This window comes from Epargyreus clarus, unplaced genomic scaffold (genome assembly GCF_041222505.1).
Source record: "Epargyreus clarus isolate Ecla_fem2 unplaced genomic scaffold, WU_Ecla_fem_2.2 ptg000034l, whole genome shotgun sequence".
NCBI lineage: Eukaryota > Metazoa > Arthropoda > Insecta > Lepidoptera > Hesperiidae > Epargyreus > Epargyreus clarus.
Genome location: NW_027332239.1, coordinates 13568144 through 13591712, shown reverse-complemented (window position 1 = coordinate 13591712; position 23569 = coordinate 13568144). Strand labels below are relative to the sequence as shown.

The following is a 23569-nucleotide window of genomic DNA, read 5'->3' as shown; positions in this document are numbered from 1 at the left end:
TTTGTCGACGTGAAAATGCAGAAAACTTTTAAATAGGAGGATTTTATATTTTTCTGTCATTGTCACAAATATCCAATTTTTTCTAACAAGTAATTTTCATGTCCTCCGATTTTTTTTATTGGAGTCCTCTCTGAAGTCAGCCATAGGCGTGTTGCTACCGTATTAAGTTGGAACGCTTTAGATAAGTATGTCTCCCTTGCACTCCTTTTATTGGAATCCTTCCTGTAATGTTTTTTTTTATAATACAGAAATAACAGACGAGCAAGCAGTCCACCAGATGTAAGTGGTCGTTTGTAATCAAGCCAGATAGGTTTACATATTCCTACCTCAAGCCGGCCACAGATGCGCCGCTAACCCTGAGGACTAAGCTGGAACGCGTCGGAAAAGTATGTTTCCCTTACCACACCTTGGGGACAGAGTATCTGAAAACAGGACAGTCTCGTTCAAAACGGGATGTACAGTCACGTTAGTATTGACGTTTGCTTGTTTTATTTCATAATTGTCATCAGTTGCACGATGACTGCCTTCGACGTACGACGTACGGCCTTCGCGCTCCTCTGTTCTCTTCCGGTGTTATTGACTCAGGATTACCAGGTTCCAGATGTCACGATACAGGCGTTGAAACCGCGAGGCATTCGGATTTCTATTCCAGGTGAGCTACTTATCTTATTTTATCTACACAAATAGCTACAGATAAAACAGTTCAGTGCCTTCTTCTCTTTTGTTTTTTGTTTTTATAAGCTTAAGCGTTATCAATAATAAATCGAAACGTTTAAATTAATGTTTTCCTCGAATTCATTTATGATTGCGGTCGAATATTTATTTATTATGTTTGAAATGTTTAAGCGGCTTAAATTGAAACAAAAGTCATTAATGTAAATTATGTGATGAATATAAGATTTTAGCCCCAAAATGAATAAAGATGCTATAGGGAAACAGTTGTTACTATTTTTAAACACCGTGTGAGCGACGTAGCGAGATGAAACTAGTTTTGAATATGAACATGAACTTACCAACATACAATCTGTGCCTGGGACTTCGTTCGTTTTGCGGCTCACCTCGCAGCCCAAAGGGCTAGGCGTTTTTTAACATAGGGGTGCCGGTACAGTCACATGAGTAAAAAAGGATATATTTTTAAGTTGGCTTTTCGTTTTTATAAAAAAATCTCTAGTTGTATGCGTGTATTGAAATGAAATGAAATGAAATGAAATGTTTATTTATTAATTATAACATTCGTTTTACATATTCGTAGAAGCTGCTTTGTAAGCATAAATAAATTTATACTTGTGTCAAGTAGCCCCACTCTTCCATTACACATACATTATTATAATAAACAATAGACTGAGAGATCTAAATTGATTGATAATACAATATTATAAACTTGATAACAATGATCAAATTAAATTTAATATTTATAACAGTACCAAATTATTTAGTGTCTTGTCGTGAGTGTGTGCGTGCGTGCGTGCGTGCATGTGTGTGTGTGTGTGTGTGTGTGTGTGTGTGTGTGTGTGTGTGTGTGTGTGTGTGTGTGTGTGTGTGTGCGTGTGTGTGTCTGAGTAATTCATGTGAGCGTTGATATGTTGGTGTGTTTTAATAGATTTTCTGTAGTAATGAAACTTATAGATTGAAGCCAATGTGTAACCGTTTTTTTAATTTCATATGAATTCATGTTGTAGATGCCCAGGTTGTTACTTAGTTGATTGTATAAATATGCAGATTGCACCAAATATTGTCTTTCAGCAAATATGGTTTTTGTGCGAGGTACAGTAAAGACTTTGTTTTTCCTCCTCCTATTTTTATCTGTATTTTGGTCAAACCCTGCAGTTTTATGTTTACGTAAAATTGTAGCTAGTACATATAATTTTCGGATGGATAGCAAATTAGATTCTTTGTAAAGATCCTCCGTGGAATATCTGTAGGGTTTGGAGTACATTACTTTAAGTAAACAGCGCTGTCCACGTTCTACTTCTAAAAATTTGGTTTTAGTAGCTCCGCCCCATACAGTTATACAATAGCTTATTACTGATTGCGCTAAGGCCATATATATTTGGTTGAGTAGTTTTTTGGAAGTCACGTCTCTTAGTATTCTAAATATCCACATTAATTTTCTAATTCTTTCGTTAACATATGTTATATGCTGATGCCAAGATAACCGCTGATCTAAAATTATTCCTAGATATTTTGTATATGCAACTTTATCAATTTTTGTACAATTACAATCAGTTGTGTCTACTTTATTACATTGGTGTATTTTAAGGAAAAAATTATATATTAAAATGTATTATACTATTATATTCATTCTAATCCCATACAACACGTAAACTTGTTATTCCAGTATTGCTAGTGATTTCAAAGATGATTAATTTATTACGCTTTTATGCATAAAATGCTTAAACGTTATTATTATATTATAGCATCAAGTTTTATGGAGATGTGCTCATCTTTTGATTAGTTATCTTAATTATTATATTGCATTTAATTGGTATTTTTAATTATTGGTATTTTTCAAACATCGTTATTAGGTGCAACGCGATAAATGAGGCCGAAAAATTCCAAGTATTGACGTGCGCGTGAAACAACGTCCAGCGGTCATTCATCCGGATATTGTGCACCTGTCCTTAACATTGTATACCTTTCTTTTTTTTTGTTTTCGAGGGGGAAACCTTCAAAAGGTACCCGACGAAGTGGGAGCGACGCCGGGTTATGTGGGATTTTTACCGCACTAAAACCCCCCCGGTGGCCGTCCTCAGCGCTTGGTGGAGAACTCCGGGATCTCCGATGGAACACAACCGGAGTCCTCCGAGCGCGATGCCCCGGTCGGGCTCTGCCCTGGGGGGAGCACTTTACGCTCCTCCCGCACACGTTCTTCCCGGGGTTACTCTCCGGACGGTTCGAGCTCCCACTCTTGCCGCCGGCAACTCCGGAAGCCCCCTTTTAGTCGCCTCTTACGACAGGCAGGGGATACCGTAGCCCTATTCTAGTCCCGGAACTACAGGGACATAACATTGTATACCTATGGGTTAACATTCGCCGCGGGGCTAAGCTAAAGATGCGTTTCCTAGACGCACGGCGGTGCGTCCACCAAATTCTAAGAAACGCACGCAATGTGTACATTACACGAAACGTTTCAGCGTTTTTAGGGTTCCGTACCCAAAGGGTAAAAACGGAACCCTATTAGTAAGAGTAAGTAAGTTCGCTATCTGTCCGTCTATCCGTCTCTCCATCTTTCACAGGGCTATATCTCTGGATCCGTAATAGATAAACACATGAAATTTCTACAGAGGATGCATAACGATGGCCGCTATAACTAAAAATAATATAAAGTTGAATATTAAAGGAAGTTTCCATACAACAAACCGGTATTTTTCGGCATTTTTCGATCTAACTGTTAAACCGTACCAGGAAAACGGTTGAATTTTTTACAATCCGTTTACTACTATAACTGGTATTATAATAAATAAGAAAGTAACAAATAAGAACCACAAAACATATTTTAATACAGTTATTTTAATTTTATTATACGTTGTTTACGTATCATTTATAATCACCCCAACGCCATCTATTGTTGTTTCATATAACTAAGTACTGTTGGAAATAATACAATTAAGAATAAAAATAATAACCATAATTTGGTGGTAAGGAAGCCTCCATGTGCGAGTTCGACTCGTACTTGGCTTAAATCGTTTAACTAGTTTTGACCTAGATGCAGTTTAGTTTTGAAGAAAGTTAGGTGAAATAAGAGGGATATATGGATCATATCTGGTGTATTAACTTTATTGTGAATGTTCGAAAAAAAATGCAAGAACTATATTTAGGTAAATCCAATGCTGGTAAATTTATTTCATAAACTTCATCAAACATCAAAATTTACAAGAAATACAAAAGTTAACTTATTAATGGCCGCCAATGATATGGTTATTAAATGAAATGGTTATTAATGAAATGGTTTTCATTTAATACCCATATCATTGACTGAGATTAAATTTATTTTCGAATGAGCATTGATCTTTTAAGTTAATACAAATATATTATTTTTCAGATAATCCCCGTATGACCTTGTTTGTATTCCAAGGACATGTAAATAGGGAAATTGATTGGAATGATGTTGGAACCATATCGGCTGAGGTAGAATCTCCTACGAATGGTTTCTGGACGTATCAAGATGACAGCGTGGCGCTCAAAGTTGGTGACGTCATCAATTACAACGTTCACGTGTCCAGAAATAGGAAAGGCTACCAAAGAAACAACCTCAAGTATACTATAACAGGTCAGTCATTTTAAGGGCAGAAATATTTCATGTTATATACATTAGGGGCCGTTCAAGTATTACGTAACGCAATTTTTGACCCCCCCCTCCCCCCCTTGTAACGCACCGTAACGTTTTTCTATACCTCCCCTCCCCCTCTCTAAACGTTACGTAACACTCAAGTGTCAATTTTTACCCTAAACTCGCTAAAAAATTATGTTATAGTTTTTATCCTTGGGCGTGTTCAGCCGAACTAGGTGTCCTGTGTATTCTAAGTTAGTTTAAGTATAGTCAAAGCATATATACTGCTATACTGTACTATACTTAGTCTAACTCAGAATACTCAGGACTTAGTTCGGCTGAACCCACTCATTCAAGGGATTCCCCGTAAAACGTAAATGAAAAGGGTTGCCAATTTAGGAGTTTTAATTCTCTATTTTTTTTATTAAAAAATGTTACGTAACGTGTATTAAGAAAGATCCCCTCCCGCCCCTGTAACGCATCGTAACGTTTTACAAGACCCCCCCTCCCCCCCAAATTGCGTTACGTAATACTTGAACGCCCCCTTATTTCGGAATAGGGGAGGAGACCCGTGCCCAGTAGTGGGACAGTAATGGGTTGTAGATGATGATGATGTTTTCGGAATAGTTTTGCACAGTTAGTAAGAAAACGATAAAATCAAATAAATAATTGCTAGTAGCAACGCCATCATATTGCCAGTATCAATATTAAAATGCTCAGTCAGTCATGTTACTCTCATAACTTCTTCACTAAATTAAATGAATAACAATTAACGATTAACAAGAAAAAAACACTCTTCTTTCCCAAACGCGCCGACGCGCATAACTTCAAATTTCAAATTATGTTCCCATCTTTCAGAACTGGTTGACCCTGATGGAGGAGCTTCTCAGCCAAGTCAGCCAAGTCCAGCTCCTGTAACTACGTCACAACCCGCTACTGTAGCGACAAGCGCGCCACCTACAGGAAACTGCAGACCAACTGCTACTGAGGTGAAAGATCGCAATGTTTGCTCTGGTCAGGTCATCTTCGAAGATAACTTCGATACTCTGAGAGAAGATCTTTGGAATATTGAGCAGTATCTCCCGTTAGGACCAGTAAGTACTACATTTATTTAAATTTAGATATTTATAATTTTATACAATTTAGATATTTATTTAAATTTATTGTCTGTCTATCTGTTTGTTCCGGTAAATTTCCGAAACGTTTGGAGCTATTTTAACAGGAATTTCACAAGCAGTTAGCAGATATTAAGTAGTAATTTGTATGCTTTTTTAGATTTAGGGTTTTTTTAAATTAGAGAATTATAAATTAGGGTTCCGCTTAAAATATTTAAAAATTACAAAATCTCCAGAGTATTTAAATGTCAATAATTTTTCAGGATTTTCCATTTGTCTCTTATCAACGACCCAAAAATGGGCCAATGGTCTCCGTGGAGAACGGCTTCCTTCGCATCGAGCCGAAACTCCAGGAACAGTTGCCAGGGTTTGATAACGAAGCTATTGTTATGGACGGCAATAAATTGGACCTCACTTCAGGGTAATTATTGTTATAACAAACTTTCATTTTTTTTTGTTTTTTTTTTTAACTTGCTTTGATAGTGCGCGTTTATTTATTAAATTTTGCAATTCAATTTTTAAGCAGTAACTCGATTTTAAACAGTTTTTAAACAGCTAAAAATTTAAGATTCCATTAGATATATTTTGCAAACAATCAAATTAATAAAAGCGTAGTAAAAATCAGATAAATTTTAATAATTCATTTATGTTATTACAATCCGTTTGAATGTTCAAAATAAAATAATAAGTCTTTACCTCTGTCGACAATCCTCACGACTGCCCTCAATTTTTTATATTATTTTTTTTAGCTGCACTCGAACTACCTCTTGCGAGCATGTCAATCAGGGGAATCAAGTAATGCCGCCGATAGCCAGCGGTCGCGTCACTAGTAACATGTTTGCGTTTAAATACGGCATTGTTGAAATTAGAGCGAAGCTACCGCAGGGCGACTGGTTGTATCCAGGTAAGGTTCAAAATGTAGGTAAAATAACCATAGATTTTTTTATAACATGGGAGTTCACTTGACGACCCTGGGCCGAGCATGCAGTTCCGCTGATCAAAAGTGGCTATTGCCGCCCACGCCGCTACCCCTGAGGGCCAGAAAAGCATGATTCCCTTACCAAATCCTTAAAGCAAAACACAGCAGCTCTAACTGCTGTTATCAGTTACATCAGGTGTGGCGGTGGTGCCGCCGGATTCGAACCACAGTGGATTCTACCTTTAGCATCATCTTAAACAAAACTCCATACTTTGGCAGCGGACGCACGAAGAGTTACTACATTCAGATTCGGTTCTGAGTGATTTTTACTTTTACGGACATTTATAGCACAAATTTAACTACTGTCACCGTTTCGCTGAACAGTTCTATAAGAATCATATTTTTTAATTTGACCGGTATAGCACGTGTCTGCACGGTCGTGTTACGGAAGATATAAATTCGTTTAAACACTTTGTGTAGTATGTTATTATTTTGTCTGCCACGGCTTGTGCCTGACCCGCTACATGTCTGTAGACCTAGATGCAGTTTAGAATCACTTCATTAAAACATAAATAGAAAATGTTATAAAGCTAATCGCCAATTTATTATTTACAGATATTCTTCTAGAATCATTAGTACCACAATATGGCATAGAAAAATATGCATCCGGTATTTTGAGGGTAGCTGGTGCACTTGGAAATTCCGAGTTGCGGAAAGGAACGGAAAATTATAGCAATAAGGTGAGGAAACCTGATGATACCAGTTACCAGTTCTTTTTTAGTATCCGTCCCCAAAGGGTCAGAACGGAATCCTATTACTAATCCTCCACTGCTTGCCCGTCTATCCATCTGTTACAGGGCTCTATATCTTGAACCGAACTAGATAGACAATTGAATGTTTCACACAGAATGTATAATATCGACCGCTTTAACATCATTTCCAAAAATAAAGAAAGATTGGAAATAAATGAGAATCGCCACACAAGAAACAGTTACACTGAACCCTGAAGGTGGTAGAACCCTTTGTGGTTCGACTCCGGCGGCACCACCGCGACACGTATTTCTGCCTAATAATAGCGGTGTTAGGCGCTGCTGTCTTTTAAACTTATAATATGTCTAATCAATTCATTTTGTTTTAGGTTCTGTACGGAGGGCCAGTAATGAATTTCAAGTGTCGTACAAATCTCTTAGCTAAGAAAGTGTCAACCGCAGCATGGGGGGATGACTTCCACGTGTATGCTTTAAGATGGGCGCCAGGTAAGTTAACTGTACTGATTGGAGACAGATGTCTCATTAATTTGGTTTATACTGTAGGGGTAGTAGACAAGCATGCAGTCCAGCTGATGGTACTGTCTCTCATAGATAAATAGAATACTAGAATAGTGTAATTACTACAGATAAGATTAGATCCCAACCTGAGGTCGGACAAAAATGCGCCGCTTTACCTGAGGACTAAGCCGGAATGTCTCGGAAAAGTATATCTCGCTTACCACACCAGAACACAGCAACGCTTAGTACTGCTGTTATTAGGCAAAAATAGACGTGGCGGCGGTGCCGCCGGAGTCACACTACAGAGACATCTGTAAATCAATTCTAAGTCGAATTGGAGCTCTGTTTAAGATGTGTTGCTATTTCAGAGGACAAAGTTAGTTGCCTCAACAGCTATTGTTTGGCAAAAACACCTATCTACCTATTTTTGTCTTATTGTGTTATGCGTTGCTATGTTCTAGTTTGAAGCGTGTGGTAAGGGAGTCATTCTTAAACGAGGTGCTCCAGCTTAGTCCTCACGGGTAGCGTAGGTATATTGCATAGTTCAAACGTTTTGTAATACGCATATGAATTAGTATTACGAAAATTGAATTTAAATTGGGGATAAAAATGTTTTAAATCGCAAAGGATTTTTTTAAGTAAACTTCTCTTTCTAGATAGGATAACTCTATCGGTGGACGGAGAGGAGTGGGGGAGGACGGAGCCGCCAGCTAGCGGCCTGCAGGGCTTGCTGCCGAGGGACACGTGTGACCCGCCTCGTATGCTACTCACTAATCCTATGGCACCGTTTGACGTATTCGTAAGTATTTTAAGCTTTATGTTTTGCTATGGGTGTATTTTTTTAGCCTTATAGCCTTATGGGTGGTAGCCTTGGAGTTAGAAATTCGTCCTCTCAATCGGAGGTCCGAGACACGAATCCCGGGCACGTATCTGTAATTTATCAGTTGCGTGTCTATTAGTGGATAATTAATTATTATCAGTTGCATAAACCGCGAAGGAAAACATCGTGAGAAAACCCTGGAGATTAGCTTATCGAGGATGCGTGAATGCACCTCCAATTATGATAATGGGTATCAAATGAAAGTGGTTTCTGTGAAGAATGCGCAAAAAATTAAGTTACAAAAATCCTGTTTTTCAAACTTTTTAGGAACATTTATTCCGAAGGAAAAAAGCAAAAATCGGAATCCTTTTAGAACACTCGTGCGTCTGTCCTACCGTCTGTCACTGCCAATTGGCTCCGAAACTGCTGTAATAAACTATTTGAAATTTAGCACTCATATACTTTTCCGTGACACAAAGATAAAGGTTTTTGTATACCTTTTTCCAGTTCCGAATTGCACTGGGCGTGTCAGCGGGCGGCATCAGTGAGTTCCCAGACCAGGTTACTTCGCAAAACTCCGTCCCGAAACCTTGGGTGAACACTTCCAACAAAGCTAGGGCCAAATTCATCAGTGACCAGGAATCCTGGTTCGCCACCTGGAGCCAGCCGGCCTTGCTTGTGGACTACGTCAGGGTCCGAGCCCTATAATATCCGTGCCATAATAAATACCTAATTGTTCATTGTTATTGAAAGAATAAAACCATTCCTTGAACCAATTTACAACTTTTTTTATTTCCGCGCGAAATGCAACTTAAACGTCAATAGTGTTATTTTTCTTTTTTACGCTAACTCATATAATCGTACCTGCCAGTGGCAATATAAATGGGAACTTATTATTATAAAAATAACACACCATTAAAATAACACAAAATAATTAATTAAAATATTACTATCCATTTTACCGATTTGTGGTGTGGATTGTGTCAATAGTCACATACCATCAAGTGGACTGCAGGAAAAAATACGCATAGCAGTGGCATAGATTAGTAAAGATACTTCGCCGCCTTCAAAGTGAATGAAGTCACAAATGGCTTATTAGTAAGTTCTTTTTTTTAATTCTTGACAAATAAAAACATTTTTAGAGAAAATTTACGAAAAAATAACTAATACTGCGTAATTTACATAATAAATAAATAATTATTCCAAATATTTTAGGGACATTTTAGCACGGAGACGTGGCAAAACTTTTTTACGCAACTAAAAACTCAAAACTAGGTACATTTTGTTAGGAGTGAGTAATCTTTACTAATCTATGAGCAGTAGTGTAAGGTGCGGTGACGACGTGCTTGAGTGGAGTTAGATATTTGGCGGAGTCACCATCATTGCTTCGAGATATAAGTAATATAATTAATAATTAGTTGTTTAACATTATAAAGTATTTTTCTATGTTCCTTTTGTTGTAATAGAGAACTATAGCGTTATATCCATGTGCTATATTAACAAAGAATAATCAACCTTAATTCCTGTCAAGATGTTATTTATAGGAATATCATAGTATATTTATTTTATTTGTAAGTGATATACGAGTAAAAGGTTATCGGTATACATATTCAATTTTAATCGTGTTTCTTAACTTTGATAACCTTTATTTATTATCTAATAGGAGTTTAATATGTTTCTGTGTTGACGCTGGCGTTATTAGCAAATGGATAATAGAAATATTATTAGCTAGAATATTTATTTTATTAACAGTTATAGTCCGCGTAAAACAGCTACAGTCTGATTCATAATTAGGTGTCCAAAATGTAAACAAAGGTGTTGACCTATCAAGAAAATACGTTTCAAATGGTATAGTCTGATTCATAATTAGGTGTCTAAAATGTAAACAAAGGTGTTGTCCTATCAAGAAAATATGTTTCAAATGGTAGTTTCTTATTTTTGACAATATTAAATTAATACAACAATAATAAAATAATAATCTAAATAAATTAAGATCAATTCAAATTTTCTAATATTTATATTACCTCAATTTCGTTCCATACAGTAATAATAATAAAAAACAAGGTTTATGGTAGAAAATTAAAATGTGATAATGGTAACACAATCGGAACCTAAGACATTTCTTGTGCAGTCATTTTTAAGTTTCGTAGCTGATGTTATTCATTTTCGTGATTGTAATCAAACTCGAATGTATTATCGTTTTCATAGCGCGTTTGTTAAATTGTGAATAATTGTAAAGTTTTAGTTTTTTGTTGAGTTTGTTAAAGTTTTTGTTTCTTGTTAATTTTTGACAGTGACATTTGTTTGTTTACATTTTGGACACCTAATTATGAATCAGACTATAGTTTCTTATTTTTGACAATATTAAATTAATACAACAATAATAAAATAGTAATCTAAATAAATTAAGATCAATTCACATTTTCTAATTTTTATATTCCTCAATTACGTTCCATACAGTAATAATAATAAAAAACAAGGTTTATGGTAGAAAATTACAATGTGATAATGGTAACACAATCGGAACCCATAACATTACTTGTGCCGTCATTTTTAAGTTTCGTAGCCGATGTTATTCATTTTCGTGATTGTAATCAAACTCGAATGTATTATCGTTTTCATAGCGCGTTTGTTAAATTGTGAATACTTAATTGTAAAGTTTTCGTTTTTTGTTGAGTTTGTTAATTTTTTTGTTTCTTGTTAATTTTGAAAGTGACATTTCTTTGTTAACATTTTGGACATCTAATTATGAATAAGACTATAGTCCGCTCTATATATAGAAATGAAACGCGTCGCCATGGCAAATTGTGTGACTACACAATATGCTCGCAACAACTTCAGGGGGCCTACCACCATCTTTTAAAAACCATCATAGTTCAGGAAAGTATTATTTCCTCCTTAAAACAGTAAAATATTCCGTCATATACAGTTGAACAAACTTAAGCTCTTATTAATTTTTCGCTTGTCCATTGTCATATTTTGTTTAAAAAGTTAAATTTCCTGCAAAAAAAGTAAAAGTATATATAAAATAATATTGTTTTAAGAGATGGTAGTAACTCCCCAGAGCGGACTAGCAGTTTGGCGCGGACTATACATTAGTATGACTAATAGACTTGAGTAGCTCGCGAGTGAGTGATATAAAAGATATATATCTTCACCAAAGAGCTAATCACTCATCAACTCTGACGAATTTGAATTATATCTTTATATCCGCGTCACATGGTTGAGTTCATAGGTCCATACGATTCCGGATATAAGATCTTCTTCAACTCAACAGTTTTATACTCGCTCGCGAGTGAGTTATGAGTCAAATGAGCGACTGACTGAGAGAGTCTGATTCGAGTCAAATGCATTACGTCTTAAACACTAATTAAAATCTTTTTTCTTTGCTAAGAATATGAAAATAGGGATATACAAATAGTGTTGGCTGTGAAATTTATATATAATTTCTTGCCAGTTTTGTATTAATTATAGGAATCAAAAATGTTGTCAAAACATTTTGATCTGATTCTCTGATATACTGATATAAAATGTCGCTTATATCTTTACAGAGCTACTGAGCTAAAGTGAGTTACTGAGCTAAAAGAGTGATATATATCACTGAGTTGAAAAGATATATATCTCTCTTTTCACTTCAGTGATATATAATGCGCACCTCTAATGACTAAGCCGTTTATGCCGTAGGATGTGTCAAAGAATAAGTCATGCATACTTATATAAATACCTACATTTGCTCGAAAAACTTACCCTTAAAAATTACCCTCCACAGTTGAGAAAAATGAAAAAAAAAACCTACAAGCTTGTGAAACAATAAAACTATTTCTTGAATCTATGTACAAATATTATTATTCCCGCGCAAAATACAAGTCAAACGTCAAGAGCGTTATTTTTATTTTTTATGCTAACTCATACAATCGTACCAGCCAGTGACTACATAAATGGGAACTTATTATTATAAACATAACACATCATAAAAATAATTAATTAAAATAATAATATAGTGAAATAATTTGATTATATTTTTAATTCTTAAAAGATTTTGGCTGTATTTCCAATGGTGTTATTTCTGTCAATTTGCGTTTGCACAATATGGGTTTAATTCTGTATAATACCAACCTGTGCCCAATAGTGGGACTACAACGGGCTGGTTGAATGGTACATAAACATGTCAGTTTCATGTCCTACATCTTAGTCCAGAATTTTCTCTACAATGACGACCCACCTAGTTTAAAAATTTCTAATTAAAACATATTTATGAATTAAAACCACAAATGAATAGAATAATTATAGTTTAAAAACTAAAAAAACACGCTAAAATCGCACAAGGAAAAACGTTAATCCAGATTCCTGACGATCCTGATGAGGTGAATGGGATAAAATTATTTAAATCGTGTATTGTCATCGGTTCATGATAATTGTTCAAAATTTTAAATTAATCCGGTCGTTCAAAGTAGGTAAAAATCGAGTTCAAAGATTCCGTTACATACATACATACAGGTCAAGCTAATAAAAGCGTGGTAAAAATAAAAACAAATTAGGTAAAACAATATTTTATTATGTAATGTAATTGAAGTAATTTCCACCAAATGGCGCGCAAAGTGATCTGAAATGAAATAAAAGTATTTTAGGCATAAGGAAATATAACTGGTTTGAAGGGTGTGGTAGGGAAAAAATACTTTTCCGAGGTGTTCCAGCTTAGTTCTCAGGAATAGCGGCGCATCTGTGGCTGCCCTCAGGTAGAATCAGTAGAATGTCTAATCCTATCCGTTGTTGATGACAGATGTCCATGGGCGGCAGTAGCCACTTACCATCAGGTGGACTGCATGCTCGTCTGCTACTCCTATATTATAAAAAAAAGGACGCCCCCCGACCAGGTGGACTGATGACCTGAAGTGGACCTGGTCACCGCTGGATACAGACTGCTCAAGACCGGTCGGAGTGGCGCAGATGAGGGGAGGCCTATGTCCAGCAGTGGACTATTAAACGCTGATGAAGGAAGATGGATGGATGGATGGATGGATGGACAGTGTGTTATACTCACTATAACGCGTAGACCCTGACATAGTCGACGCGGAGCGCGGTGTCGTCGAGCCACGAGGAGTACCACTGCTGCCGCGACTCCCAGAAGTTGAGGGCGGCCTTCGTGGCGCTGTTGGCCCAGGGCTTCGGGTCCTCGTCGGAGAACTCGGTGACACCACCGATGGTGAGCCCCAGTGAGATGTAGAACTGTGGTAAATGATTGAATTCAATTCATATTTATTTAAGTTAAGATTAAAACTACTTCGCAACAATTCGCTACAAATCGCTAAATTTACTTAGCGATTAACCGTCGTAGAGTCAACTTACCCTGATGATTCCCCGTTTTGGAGTGAAACACGTGTTGGTGGTGGTATGTATGGTGGTGTATATTTTTAATTTTTGCATCTGCACGCATCCTTTGAGGGAGGGAGGGTGGTACATACTGCATGGTTTAAAATATATACCATCATACATATTTGTAGCGGATTGTTGCGAAGTAGTTTTAATCTTAACTTAATAGCATGGATTTCCGCAAAGTAACGCCTGATACAATTAACTATCATATTTATTTATTTATTTTTATTTATTTCTCATTGGGTACACCAACAAAGTAGTTTATATATACATAGTCTAGACATATCACATAGAACTTAAATCTAAGTGTCACCTCAATTACAGGTGTAAACTACATTCTGAAAGCAACTACTAAACATTAAATAACTTTAACTTCTTTATGTTGTGTGTGTGTGTGGCAACTCTTTTAGAAGTGAAACTTCTTTAGGTCATTATATGTTGTGGCAAACCTAGTAGAAGTTGAATTTATTTAGGTCATTTGTGTTGTGACAACCCTAGTAGAAGGTAAACTTCTTTAGATCATTGTGTGTATGACAACCCTACTAGAAGGTAAACTTCTTTAGATCGTTGTGTGTGACAAACCTACTAGAACGTAAACATCTTTAGATCATTATATTAGTGTGTGTCAGGCAACCCTATTAGAAGTTTAACTTCTCTAAGTCGTGTCATTACCATCTCGTCAAAGGGTGCAAGGGAGGAGCCCTTCATCCAGAGCGCGGCGGCGGGGGCGCCGGCCGCCGCCTCCGCGAAGCTGCTCGGAGACACCTCCCCGTACTGCACGCCGTCCACGAACAACTTTATTGAATCTGGGAAATGTTTGAAGGTGGTAGAACTGTGACTAAAAGGGGGCTTCCGGGGTTGCGTGTGGCAGGAGTGGGAGCTCGAACCGCCCCGCCAGCGGCCCCGGGAAGGACGGCGGTATGTGTGGTCGCATACCGTCGTACGCACCAGACGGTGTGGCGAGCGCCAAGCTCACCTGGGCGGAGCCCGACGGGGCAACGCGCTAAGAGGGCTCCGGTTGTGTTCCTTTGGATATCTACGCAGCGCCGAGGACGGCCACCGGGGGGGTTTTAGTGCAGTAAGAATCCCACATAACCCTACGTCGCTCCCACGACACCGGGTACCTTTTGAAGGTTTCCCCCTCGTAAACAAAAAAAAAAAAAATAGGTGGTAGAACTGTATGATCGTCTGCTACTCCCATATTATAAAAAAAATATATAAATATAATTATTAATAAAATATTAGTAGCAGACGCGATGCAGTCCACCTGATGGTAAGTGGCTACTGCCGCCTATCAACATCTGTAAACAAACCCAGATAGGATTAGGTTCCTACCTGAGGTCGGCCACAGATGCGCCGCTACTCCTGAGGACTAAGCTGGAGCCTCGGAAAAGTATGTCTCACTTACCACATAGATCTTAAAAACAAGTGTAACGAGATCTATATTTTTTCAATGCGTGGCAGGTTCGTAACTGACAAACACATTTATCAATATTTCGCATATTATTCCAAATCTCGGATAATAATTTTAAAATATTACGATATTCTGATTTTTCAAAGTTATGTGCGTATTAGAAATTAATTATCACTTGCTAGACGGCGAAGGAAAATATCTTGAGGAAACCTGCATACCTGAGATTTATAAAAAAAAAACCCAAAGGTATGTGAAGTCCAGCAATACGTACTTGGCCAGCAATCCTTCTCATTATGAGAGGAGACCCGTGCCCAGCAGTGGGAAAGTAATGGGTTGTTGATGATATTACGATATTAAATGAATAATTTAAGATCGGTAGATAGAGGCGTTAAAATATAGGAAAAATGTTAAAATGTAAGTACATAGTAATAAAATAATGATAAGTTTACCTGGTCTCCACTCCAGTGCATAAGTGTGATAATCTCGACTCCACCTAGTGTTCCCCGTGGTCTCTTTCAAATAAGCAGTTCTGCAAGAATAATTTATTTTTAAAATCATAAGTTTTACTTTAAAATATTTCAATGTCGTTAATTAATATTGACAAAGAAAAAAATATATACTAAGCAATTTTTTGCATTTAATATACTTAATACAAAAAATGCGAAGTTACACTTCTTAGAACATTACTGCAAATTGTTGATGAAGCCAATAATAAAATATTTTTTATGATTTTATGTTATTATTTCCTATGATGATACTAAAGACAATGGGATAAAATTATTTAAATCGTGGATTGTCATCGATACTCGATAATTGTTCAAAATTTTGAAATAAACTGACCGATCGAAGTGGGTAAAAATCGAGTTCAAAGTTTCCGTACATACATACAGTATGAGTATGAGTTTTTATGTATTTACAAAAAATACTGTTTTTGTATTTGTTTACGTAATTCCCATATATTTCCAATCAGTTCTGATACAGTCCGCTGAGGGCGCTGATTGGAAATGTATAGACAAATACAAAAACAGTCATTTTTAACCTACTCCAAAAAAGGAGGAGGTTTCTCAATTCGACCCTATATATGTTTTTTTTGTTTGTTCTGGGATGACTTCGTCGTTTATTAACCGCTTTTGATGATTTTCCGAGATCGGAACTATGTAATAAACCAACATTTATTTCAATTATTTTTTACTTTGTAGTGACATAGAAGTCGGTTGGATTTTTTGTTATTTTTTTTGGAAAAACGTAAAAACTGGGAGAAAAAAGGGATCAAAGATGGACCGCACCTTAAAGGTCCATTGCCACTGAGCATGGGCCCGCCGTATAACTTCTTGGAGTACTCCAGGTTGCCCTTAACGCAAGCGATCCGAAGGATACCTGACGCGTAGTTGTTGGTGCCGTATGTGTGGTCACGTGGCTCCAACTGGATCTCTGTTGATAGTGTTTTAGATTAAGCTCTTCAAGATACAAGAAGATGCTAGAAGAGTAGGTGAGTTCTTAAGATAGAAGGTGTTTTTGAGGGTAAAGCAAAGGAAGATCTTCTGCAGGGCTTGGTGGATGTTCGGAGTGAGGCCGTGTTTGAACAGTTGCAGTTCGAAGCTTGTATAGTCGCCAGGAAATATTGATTTTGTGCTAATGTGTGCGTCTGGGTGTAATTGTGTACATGCGTGTGCATTTATTTGCGCTAACGTGTAAGCTTGCGAAGTTCATACGAGTATGTGTATTTGCGCTTATGTGTACGCGTGTGCGTGTGTGCGTCTGTGCGTGCGTATTTGTGTATGTGTGCGTGTGTAACGTCAAATTAGTATTTTGTAGAAAAGGAGCCCATACAGGAACTCAATTAATAAAATGCTAATTAAGTACATACTTAGTAAAAATATACATAACGCAATAAAAACGCTTTTTACACCAAAACTTACCGGGTACAATCCAGTTGCCCTGCGGCAACTTAGCGTTCACCTCGATTCGTCCATACTTGAAGTTGAAGGTTTTCTTCGTGGTGATCTTGCCGGTGACGAACGGTGGCAGGATCTGGGGGCCTGATGCTTCCCGGAAGCATTCGTTTGTTCCGGGCATGCCAGTGCATCTAGGAGAGTAAGTTTATATACTTCAGAAAAAAACACTTTCTGCACAGGATTCCCTATGGCGTGGGCATCGTGGGACACGCACAAATACGCATAGACGAACACCCAGACCCAGAAGATATCTATAATATAAATGGATTCTCTTCGGGACAGGTTCATGCCCGGGGAATGGCCGTATTCATTTATTTCTAAGCTTTTATATGTACATGACCTTGTGTAGACTGTATGCTTATGTATGACTTCGATATTTAAAAAAATAGTCTGAGAAAAACCTGGAATGTTGTGTCAAATGTAGAATATAAGGTAAACTCTTAAAGGAAATTTAAGAAGAAATGCAATAAAATGAGTAATAAGTTACTTACTTTTCAGTGAGATCCAGTTGCTTCATAATAGAGTCCTCTCCGTAAATAGAGTCGAGTGTGACCGGCTTTATCGACAGCGAGCCGCCGTCCACACGGATGTGTTCTCCGTTTAGGTACACGTTAAATGGGTAGTCCTGGAATGGGCATTCTTGTTCACTTACCGTATCTTGAACTAAATAGTAATTGTGCCTTATATTATTTTTAGAATTTTGTATTTTTTAATTTGGTGTACAACAAAGAGTTTGTATTGTATTATATAGTAGAGAGGATACATCATCATCATTAATCCACATTACTGTCGAGAGAGAGAGAGCATGAGAGAAAGCAGAGACGCTAGACACGATTCTCCTCTCAGAATGAGAAGAATTAGGCCATAATCCACCGCGCTGGCCAAGTGTGAATTGGTAGACGTCGCACACCTTTGAAAACTTTTTAAAAATTTTCTTAGGTGTGCAGGTTTAGTATCAAATGAACGGGTTTGTTGAGAATACGAAAAAGCTTGATTTTGAAATATTTTTTTTTTATTATCGATAAAGACTTCGTAATAAATAAAATTGAGTGACTGAGTTGAAATATGTAATACATTATTGTGATCAAGATCAAGATATAACTTTTTTTTTTATAATATAAGAGTAGCAGACGAGCATGCAGTCCACCTGATGGTAAGTGGCTACTGCCGCCCATGGACATCTGTAATAAACCCCAGATAGGATTAGATATTCCTACCTGAGGTCGGCCACAGATGCGCCGCTACCCCTGAGGACTAAGCTGGAATGCCTCGGAAAAGTCTTTCTCCCTTACCACACCCTTCAAACCGGAACACAGTAGCGCATAACACTGCAGTTATTAGGTAGAAATAGGTGTGGCGGTGGTGCCGCCGGAGTCGAACCACAAAGGGTTCTACCACCTTCAAGTGGTACTTGTTGTGATCAGATCTTATGGATGGATCGGAATGCTGGTTAGAGAAAGGTGTCGTGATTAGGCTTGTCGGATTTATCTTGATACGTGAGAAAAAAATCCTTTTCAGTATAAATCTAATTAAAACTCACCGGCTCTCCAGGAATCTTGATCTCCGGTGTCCAGATCTTCCCCTGCTCGATGTTGGAGCTGAAGTTGTCTTCGAACAGCAGCTGGCCCTTGCAGATGAAGCCAGGCATGGAAGCCACAGTCTCTGATATCTGGCAAGGGAAGGTCACGTTCTCCTGGCCCAACCCAGGTGCGTCAGTCACCCCGGGGATGCTTACAGGGTTCCCAGCTGCATCGAAGTGTACTGGGCTACCGTCTTCATCAACATATCCTGGGATGGAGATTATACACAATAAAGTGATTTTGAAATGTAGCGACATTATGGTTTTACTGGGAAGTACCGACGGTAGTACCGTCACTCCCACTTTAGCGTGAAGCAGTTCTGCGTTTTGATGGAAATTTGTGGATGCTTACTTAGATCCAGGGCTTCCATTTTATTCCTTAGGAGTGGCAATCTTTGATCTGCTTTTGGTAAAATCAGTTCTATTTGGAGCTGGTCATGGATGACCATGGGCAACAGTGAAAACTTGCCATCAGGTGGACTACAAGTTCGTTTGCAACTCCAATGTTATAGAAAACATAATTATGTTACTAATGTCTGTAACGGGACAAGTAATAAAATCACGGAATAAAATGCATCTTGAACATTTCTAAATTTTCGAATGTTGCCACTAGATGGCGTTGTTGGTTGATAGGGCAATTTATTTACTTCAATACTTTCATGTTATTCGTTATGAAAGAAAAATAAATATAGTTCAAAAAACTAAAAAACACGCTTTTATGATAAAATTAACTAAAAAGTAGAAAATCTAAATGAATCTAGGAATCAATTAAGGAACAGTAAATAGTATAATTGTGAAATAAATCTACAAAGTTTGAACGAAATCTGGCCGTTTAAAGTGGGTCAAAATCGCGCCCAAAGAAGTCGGTTACAAACATACAAACAAACATACAAACATACAGGTGAAGCTAATAAAAAGCGTGTAATAAAGTAAATCCCGCGTAATTTGCTACACATATACTTTTATATATTTTAAATATTTAAAGTATAAAGTATTTATTTCAAAGGCATAACAACATTATAATTTTATTTACATAATCTAGAAATATATTTTAATTTGTATGCTCTCTTAAGTGCTCTAAAATTTGGTAAGGCCGTGTAAAAGGAATTTCTGTATGTAATTAAATTGGAAAATTTGTTTAAGTCAAACTTTTGAGTCAAAGGGAATTTACGAGTTTTCCATCATCATCATCATCATCATCAACCCATTACTGTCCCACTGCTGGGCACGGGTCTCCTCTCAGAATGAGAAGGATTAGGCCATAGTCCACCGCGCTGGCCAAGTGCGTATTGGTAGACTTCACATACCTTTAAGATTTTTTATAAATCTCTCAAGCATGCAGGTTTCCTCACGATGTTTTCCTTCACCGTTTAAGCAAGTGATAATTAATTTCTAATACGCACATAAATTTGAAAATCAGAGGTGCGTGCCTGGGATTTGAACCTCGGACCCCTCGATCGAGAGGCCGCGTTTCTTAACCACTAGGCTATCACCGCTGTATTTTTTAACTGAAGTATCTCAGTTAAGTGATAGGTATTCATTTTGGAATATTAAACAATTTCAGAACGCTTTCTAATTCTGAAGTCGGCTTCTATATTGGACTCGCTGCTTACGTCGTAATCCAACGAAATATATATTGAACGCCTACTTCAGAACCATGTACCTATAGAACAAACATTTATTGAAATTATTTCTTACTTTGTGACTTAGAAGTCGGTTGTATTTTTTGTTATTTCTTATACGTTATTATCATCATCATCATAAATATCATGATACGGCGATGATCTTAATGTTAAAAGGAAGCCGAATCGGCATCCTGATAGTTTCATTTCGAAATCTTTAGAAAATTTTGGGGGTAAATTTGCATATACCTAACGTTGATCATCGTTTCAGGATAATGAATATTATGAGATGTTAATGTAATAGCAGTACTTTTTAATGCGGATTCTATTATATTTTGTAGTCTTAGGTAGTTATTTAAATTGTCAGAACTTTTGAAAGAGGAAGTTTGGTCGATAACTTTAAATTGGCTTCGGGGATACTGATGTTAATTAATTATCGTAATCAGTGATGAGTTAAGCGTTCTTTGGGTTTGGTTCAAATGTATAACGAGCTATACTAAATTACTAGTAAGCTGGCAACTATGTTTCCGCCATTTTTAATAATTCAATTTTTAATAAAATTTTCAATATACTCAACTCGAAAAAGTAATTGAACCAAAATATTTATTTTGCCATCTCGAAACACTAATTGAGCCAATTATTACTTCTATAATATAAATAAAAAAATGTATAAAAACCTGTCACAGTCCATTCCCCGTTATCCTGACGATACCCAAGACTGTCCTTGATGACGTAAGTCCAGAAATAGATCTTATCTCCAATCTTGAGCGATGCGTTCCGATCTCTGAAGGTCCACCTTCCATTCTTCGCCTTCGTGATGTCAGCGGACCAGCGGCCAGCTTCCAAGCCCTCCATCTCCTCGTTGAGCTTCCCGTGGAACGCGAAGATGGAGAATCCATCATCTGAAAACAGTATTTAGGATGTATTTTACAACACATGTGCAGTTGTGGTTTTTTTGAATTTAATAAGGGAACTCTTAATATCGGATCATTAGACGACCCGCGTGGAGCGGTCACCATATCGGTCTGACGCGCACAGGGTCCCGAGTTCGATCAACGGCCAGACAAAAGTATCAATAACCAAGATTTCTAAATGATAAATGAGGTTTCTGTTTCAGGGTGTTTGTGAATTTGTCTCTGTGTGTGTCCATAGCAACCACGATACAGGGAATCCTAGTGTGGGGCTGAGTGTAGAAAGCGTTTTTTTTACAATAAAATACTTACCTACATTTTCCCTCTTAATTTATCTACTATTGAAACCGTCACAAATTCGAGTGTGAATTCATTTAAAAGGTTAGCAAGAGCTTGTAGCATAGCTTTTGATCAAGATTGTTTGTAGAGGTATCCTACTTAAGGCCGGCCACAAATGCGTTGTTATATTATCTGGGGTTGCTTACGGATGTCTCCAGGAATCCCCTTACCTTCAGGCGAACTGCATGCCTATTTGGTACTTCAATATATTATTAAAAAACAAACGTATTTATGTATCGTGTGTGTGCGAGTAAATAGAGGTAAATCCGTTAACATTTTTTTCTTCGACGAGAATGCTAAATTAAATATTTGAAATATTCTACATTATGAATACGTCATAATATATAAATCGTTTAATGTCAGTTGTACTTATTGGTTCTAATGATAATAGTCATTAGAGACTAGTCTGCGGTTTTTGATGATAAAAACAAGCCGTAAGTAATAGAGATATAATTGATCAAGTGCTAGTCGAATTGGCATGCGAAGGGTTTCATGCCACCAAATTTTTATTTACTTTTAATTTTTAAATGCATTGTGAAAATTTGAACTGTCTACCTAATATGGCTTAATAGAAAACGCCGGAAAACAGAGATTTCTTGTATTGCGATTCCCAATTTAATTTCAAGCTATTTTTATTTTTGGTATTCGTTGTTGTAGCGATCACCTTTATGGTACACGTACTTGTATCGTACATACTCCATAAAAAATCAAGTATCTATTTATTACGGTTCAAGATATAGAGCCCTATGACAGACAGGCTAACAATAGGGTTCTTGTTTTACCCTTTGGTTACGGAATCCTAAACAATACAGGCGCATCTCTAAGATTATAACCCCGGTCCCCGGCTATAAGAGGTCGGATTTCAAACCACTTAGCTATCCGCCTAGGTTAACACAAATGTAATAAACGAAAATTACAAGGAAACGCGGTTTTAATTCTTTATTGCCGATATCGTAAGTAACCTTTACTTATTAAAATTTAGCAATACCGCGATAATTTTAATGTAAAATCAAAAATTACCAGGTATGGACACACGGAGACCACGGGGATAGATGGCTTCTAACTTGGCTGTAGGCACTTCATAGCACCGAACTAAATTCACACATAGCACAGCAACACACAGTCTTACTAGATACATCTTTACGTCAGTTATCTATAATTACGTCTAAAAGTTTACGTCTATTCGACGTATCGACCGACCTCCGCCAGATGCGGTCATCTACTGATATGCTCAACAATCTATTTGTAATTACATTGGCTTGATATTTATCATCTCACGTTCAATGTTTTTACACGAGTTAGTGGCGCCGGAACTAAAATATAGAGGTTTGGGAGGTTACACATGAGACTGTGTTACCGGTCGTTAACAATCGATTATGGTTGCTGTTGAGAGTCGGCGATGTTCCCTATAGGTCGAATAAAAAAGTCGGCGTCAGTCGACGTCTATAGGCGGCTGTCCCTAACGACAAACAGAGACAGTCGTTGACGGTCGCTGACGGCATGCAAAGACGGTCGCTGACGGCAGTCGGCGACGTGCCCTGTCGGTCGCATATAAAGGACGGCGTCATTCGACGACTATTGGCGACGATTGCTAGGCGCGAACAGTCGCCGACGGTTGTTAAGGGTAACCAAGGACAGTCGCAGACAGTCGATGATATACCCTGATGGTCGTTAACGTAAGGCATCGACAGACAGCGACGAACACTCACGGTCGCTGACGATACAAGGTGATTGTCGGCGACGGTCTCCGACGACAATTAGGGACGGTCTCAACGACAACTGTCGATAGTGTAGTTGCCTAATATGAAGGCTGATTTGGGTTCGATGGGATTGGGTATTTTTATTTTTCCAAACTTAGTCTGATTAGATAATGAGTAATCCACTAACAATGTGCGGCTCGGATTCGCGCGATATGTTCCGTAATATCACATAATTTGTTTAAATCATAAAAAGACTTGACTAAGTACTTAAAAATATAGCCAAT

The 23569-nt window shown here is 37.5% G+C and overlaps 2 protein-coding genes across 2 annotated transcripts; one reads left to right on the top strand and one right to left on the bottom strand.

The window, feature by feature from the left end:
* Nucleotides 1-491: 491 nt before the first annotated feature.
* BGRP2 (beta-1,3-glucan recognition protein 2) lies at nt 492-9168 on the top strand. The gene is made up of 9 exons (XM_073091026.1): nt 492-652; nt 4043-4270; nt 5129-5364; nt 5649-5806; nt 6135-6289; nt 6920-7044; nt 7443-7560; nt 8229-8371; nt 8900-9168. The coding sequence occupies exons 1-9, from the start codon at nt 517-519 to the stop codon at nt 9098-9100; spliced, it is 1500 nt and encodes a 499-aa protein (XP_072947127.1). The 5' UTR covers nt 492-516; the 3' UTR covers nt 9101-9168.
* A 3758-nt stretch (nt 9169-12926) lies between these two features.
* On the bottom strand, nt 12927-22831 carry LOC140756251 (beta-1,3-glucan-binding protein-like). Its single transcript, XM_073091721.1, has 10 exons — nt 22606-22831; nt 21013-21237; nt 18675-18922; nt 17626-17759; nt 17099-17265; nt 16466-16610; nt 15629-15708; nt 14438-14571; nt 13434-13618; nt 12927-12995 (listed from the first exon to the last, which is right to left on the bottom strand). Coding segments are annotated over exons 1-10 (1437 nt in total). The 5' UTR covers nt 22724-22831; the 3' UTR covers nt 12927-12994.
* Between the last annotated feature and the right edge of the window lie 738 nt (nt 22832-23569).